Raw genomic sequence first — 3396 nt, 5'->3', positions numbered from 1 at the left:
CTAAGTATACCACATAAAGTAAACACCTAACCTATAAACGCTATACCAAGCATATAATCTTCGTGAAGCTCGATCTTAGTAGCGGGATGAAGCAATGATGAATCTTGACTTGAATTGTGACGACTTTATACCAATTTTCACCAACCTCCTTTGAATATCATCATGAAAGTGCAAGTCCAACGAATCTCCCACAGAGGATCTTTGTGTAGTATTCCTAACAAGTAAATACAAACATTCGATAAATGATGTTAGGAATTGTTTGTTAATCATCAAAACTAGATTAGGTAGTAGGCTCATAAACACAAGACCTAACATAATCTTCACTCCACAAAAAGTGCATGAGTTCTCATCCAGAACCCCAATATGATGAAGTCTAGCCTTCGCAAGGTAACCATGTAAAGAACTTATGTTTAGGAATAGACAATCTATTCCAAACGTTATGAGTCCACTGCTTTTTAATATTTTCTCCTATCAGAATGTTATATGTAGAGGATGAACTAAATTATGGCTTAGGACCAAGCCACTTCGAGTTCTCCTCATTGAAAGTTATACACAGCAATGCTTCATGTCTGAGTTTAAGTGTTCTCATGAAGAGAAATTAGATTTTATATCAAGATCGCACACACATTTCTCTCTAAGATAATAACCATGAACCCATCTCACCCACAAGGAGTCTTTCATGAGGACAAGAGACCGCAAATTTTTCATGACAAGACTTTTATTCAATGAAGGAATATGTTGTAAACCAAGGCCTCCACAGATGACCAAGCTACTTTAGCCTTTGTGTGCTGGCCATATGAACCAGTCCACAAGAAATCTCTACATAGCTGTCCAACTTCCTGAATGACTTTCTTTGGCAATAAGAAGATGCTCCCCCAATATGCATGCATGTTATATATGGCTGATTTAATAAGTTGAAGTCTTCCAGCAAATGATAAGAACCTAGATGTCCAGTTTCTAATCTTAGAGAGAATTCTCTCAATAAGGATAGCAAAATCAGCTGAAGTAGGACATTTAGACGAGAGAGGAATCTCCAAGTATCTAATAGGCAGAACACCTTCATAAAGACCCAAGTGTTGTAGAATAGAGCACTTAATATTGGCAACAACTTCACCAAAGAAAACTAGCTTTTAGCAGGTATGCACACAGCCCAGAAACTTGAAAGAAGTGAGTGAACTTCAAAGCTAAGTGTTTTATGGATCTCAATTCTCCTTTACAGAATAACATCATGTCATCAGCAAAAGCATAAGTGGGTTAGATTATTGCTCTTACACTTAGGATGAAAATGAAATACCTTCGCATGACCTAGATCAGAAAAACTCCTATTGAAGTACTCCATCACTAGAGCAAAGGGATGGGGTGAGATTGGATCTCCCTGCCTAAGGCCTTTTTTACTAGAAAAAGGTTCAGAAGGCTGACCATTAACTAGGATAGTGAATGAAGTAGTGCTAACACACTCCATCCCCATCTAGTAAATTTGTTAGGAAAACTATGGCCTTTAAGAAGAACATCAAGGAATTGCCAACTGAATGATTCATAAGCCTTCCTCTGATCAATTTTTAAAGTCCATCTAGGAGAAATTTATTTTCTCCCATACATATGAACAAGCTCTTGACCCATTAAAACATTATGCACAATGCTTATACCCTTAATAAAATCTCCTTTGCTCCTTCTCACAGCAGAGGAAATAACTCTTCTAAGCTTATTGGTTAAAACATTTGAAATGCATTACTACAATGCATTACAATAAGTAATAGGCGTATAGTCAGAGGCAGTATTGGGACATTGACTTTTAGGAATAAGGGGATAGAAGTGGAATTCAGAAACTTAAGTAGTTTGTCATACCTAAAAAAATCACTCACTGCAGTGCGCACATCATTGCCAACAATGTTCCAAGTATCTTTGTAGAACTGAGAAGAGTATTTATCTAAACCAGGGCTTTTATTTGGATTAATCTAGAACAAGGCAACTTTGATCTCATGCTCAGCAACCAGCCTACACAAATCAATGCAATGTTCATCATAGATAACAGGTCCTCTAGCTAGAATAGTCATAGACAGAGCCTAACATGAAGCTTCAACTCCCAGGATGTCTTTATAAAACTTTACTAGTTCCTCTTGAATATTTTCTTGTTTAGTGAGTTGGACTTCCTGAGAATTAATGATAGATAACATAAAACTCCTCATCTTTATTTGTTTCACTTGAGCATCAAAGCAACTAGTATTACTATATCTTAATTTAATACATTCCACTCTAGCCTTTTGTTGCAAGAACATTGATTCATACTTGAGGAGAGTAAGGAACTTCTTTAGCTGCACCCTCTCACAAGAGATTAGATTAATATCAGATTGATTATAAAAAACATTTTGCTAAGCCTGATGAAGATCCTCTCTTGCCTTCTTAACTCTACCAGAGATACAACCAAAAAACTAACAGTTAAAATTCTTAAGCTGATATTTAACTGACATCAATTTTTGGACAAGTCTAAACATTAAGGTCCAATGAAACTGTCTACTCCAAGCTTGAAGAATAACACCATTGAAATTATGATGATCATTCTAATAATTGAAATACTTGAAAGAAGACATTGAATTAGTAGTAATGTGATAAGAAACTAATGCTGGACTATGATCACAGATGCCTCGAGCAAGAAGTTCTGTGTTAGTAGATGGAAAATAATTAAGCCCAGCCTAAATGATTTAAACCCTATCAAGTTTACAAAACACATGCTTGTTAGACCAAGTATAATAACATCCTTTAAACTTCATATCCATCAGCTTAGTGTCACTAATCAGTCCTTGTAATTCCATCAACTCATTTCTAGTAACACTTTTGCCCTGTATCCTCTCTCCAACATCAAATATGCGATTGAAATCTCCTAAAATCACCCAAGGACCATTCATTGTAGAGCTAATGGATCTGAGGTCATTCTAGAGGAATCTTCTTAGATTAGCTTGATTAAAACCATAAATAAAAGTAGCAAACAAATTGTTACCAGTGCTCTTATCAATGATAAAATAATGGATCGACTGAGTAGTTATTAACGAACAATGAAGGTCAAATATACTAGGATCCCAAATCATCATAATTCTCTCATGAATATACAAATCAAAATTATACGTAAAAGACCAATTTGGAGCATATTTATTAGCAACAACAAAAGCATGCACTGGTTGAATTTTAGTTTCTAAAATACCAAGAAGAAAAACTTATGTACATTGATCAAATTCTTAACCTCTTTTTGTTTGTTAGGGCGGTTAAGGCCCCTAATATTCCAACTTCCAAATGATTTCACCTAGGTTAGGAAGAACTACCTCTACCTCTATTACTCTTATGGCCTTTAACAGTTGAAATAGATGCATAACATGGCCGTTCTTCTTGCTACTACCAATCTTG

General features: G+C 35.5%; 1 protein-coding gene across 1 annotated transcript; it reads right to left on the bottom strand.

Moving 5' to 3' along the window:
- Positions 1–722: 722 nt before the first annotated feature.
- On the bottom strand, positions 723–1468 carry LOC109827485. The gene is made up of 2 exons (XM_020394491.1): positions 1295–1468; positions 723–1127 (listed from the first exon to the last, which is right to left on the bottom strand). The coding sequence occupies exons 1-2, from the start codon at positions 1466–1468 to the stop codon at positions 723–725; spliced, it is 579 nt and encodes a 192-aa protein (XP_020250080.1).
- Positions 1469–3396: the final 1928 nt, after the last annotated feature.

The sequence above is a fragment of the Asparagus officinalis genome, unplaced genomic scaffold (assembly GCF_001876935.1).
Source record: "Asparagus officinalis unplaced genomic scaffold, Aspof.V1 AsparagusV1_Un257, whole genome shotgun sequence".
Lineage (NCBI taxonomy): Eukaryota > Viridiplantae > Streptophyta > Magnoliopsida > Asparagales > Asparagaceae > Asparagus > Asparagus officinalis.
The sequence above is the reverse complement of the archived record's forward strand: the minus strand, read 5'-3'. Positions and strand labels throughout refer to the sequence as shown.

Bases quoted from the DNA above. Each gene is read 5' to 3' on its own strand.
- LOC109827485 (XM_020394491.1), bottom strand. From the start codon at position 1,468: ATGGGGATGGAGTGTGTTAGCACTACTTCATTCACTATCCTAGTTAAT. The intron at 1,128-1,294 runs GTATTTCATTTT...ACCTGCTAAAAG, and splicing joins CTGATCTAGGTCATGCGAAG to CTAGTTTTCTTTGGTGAAGT.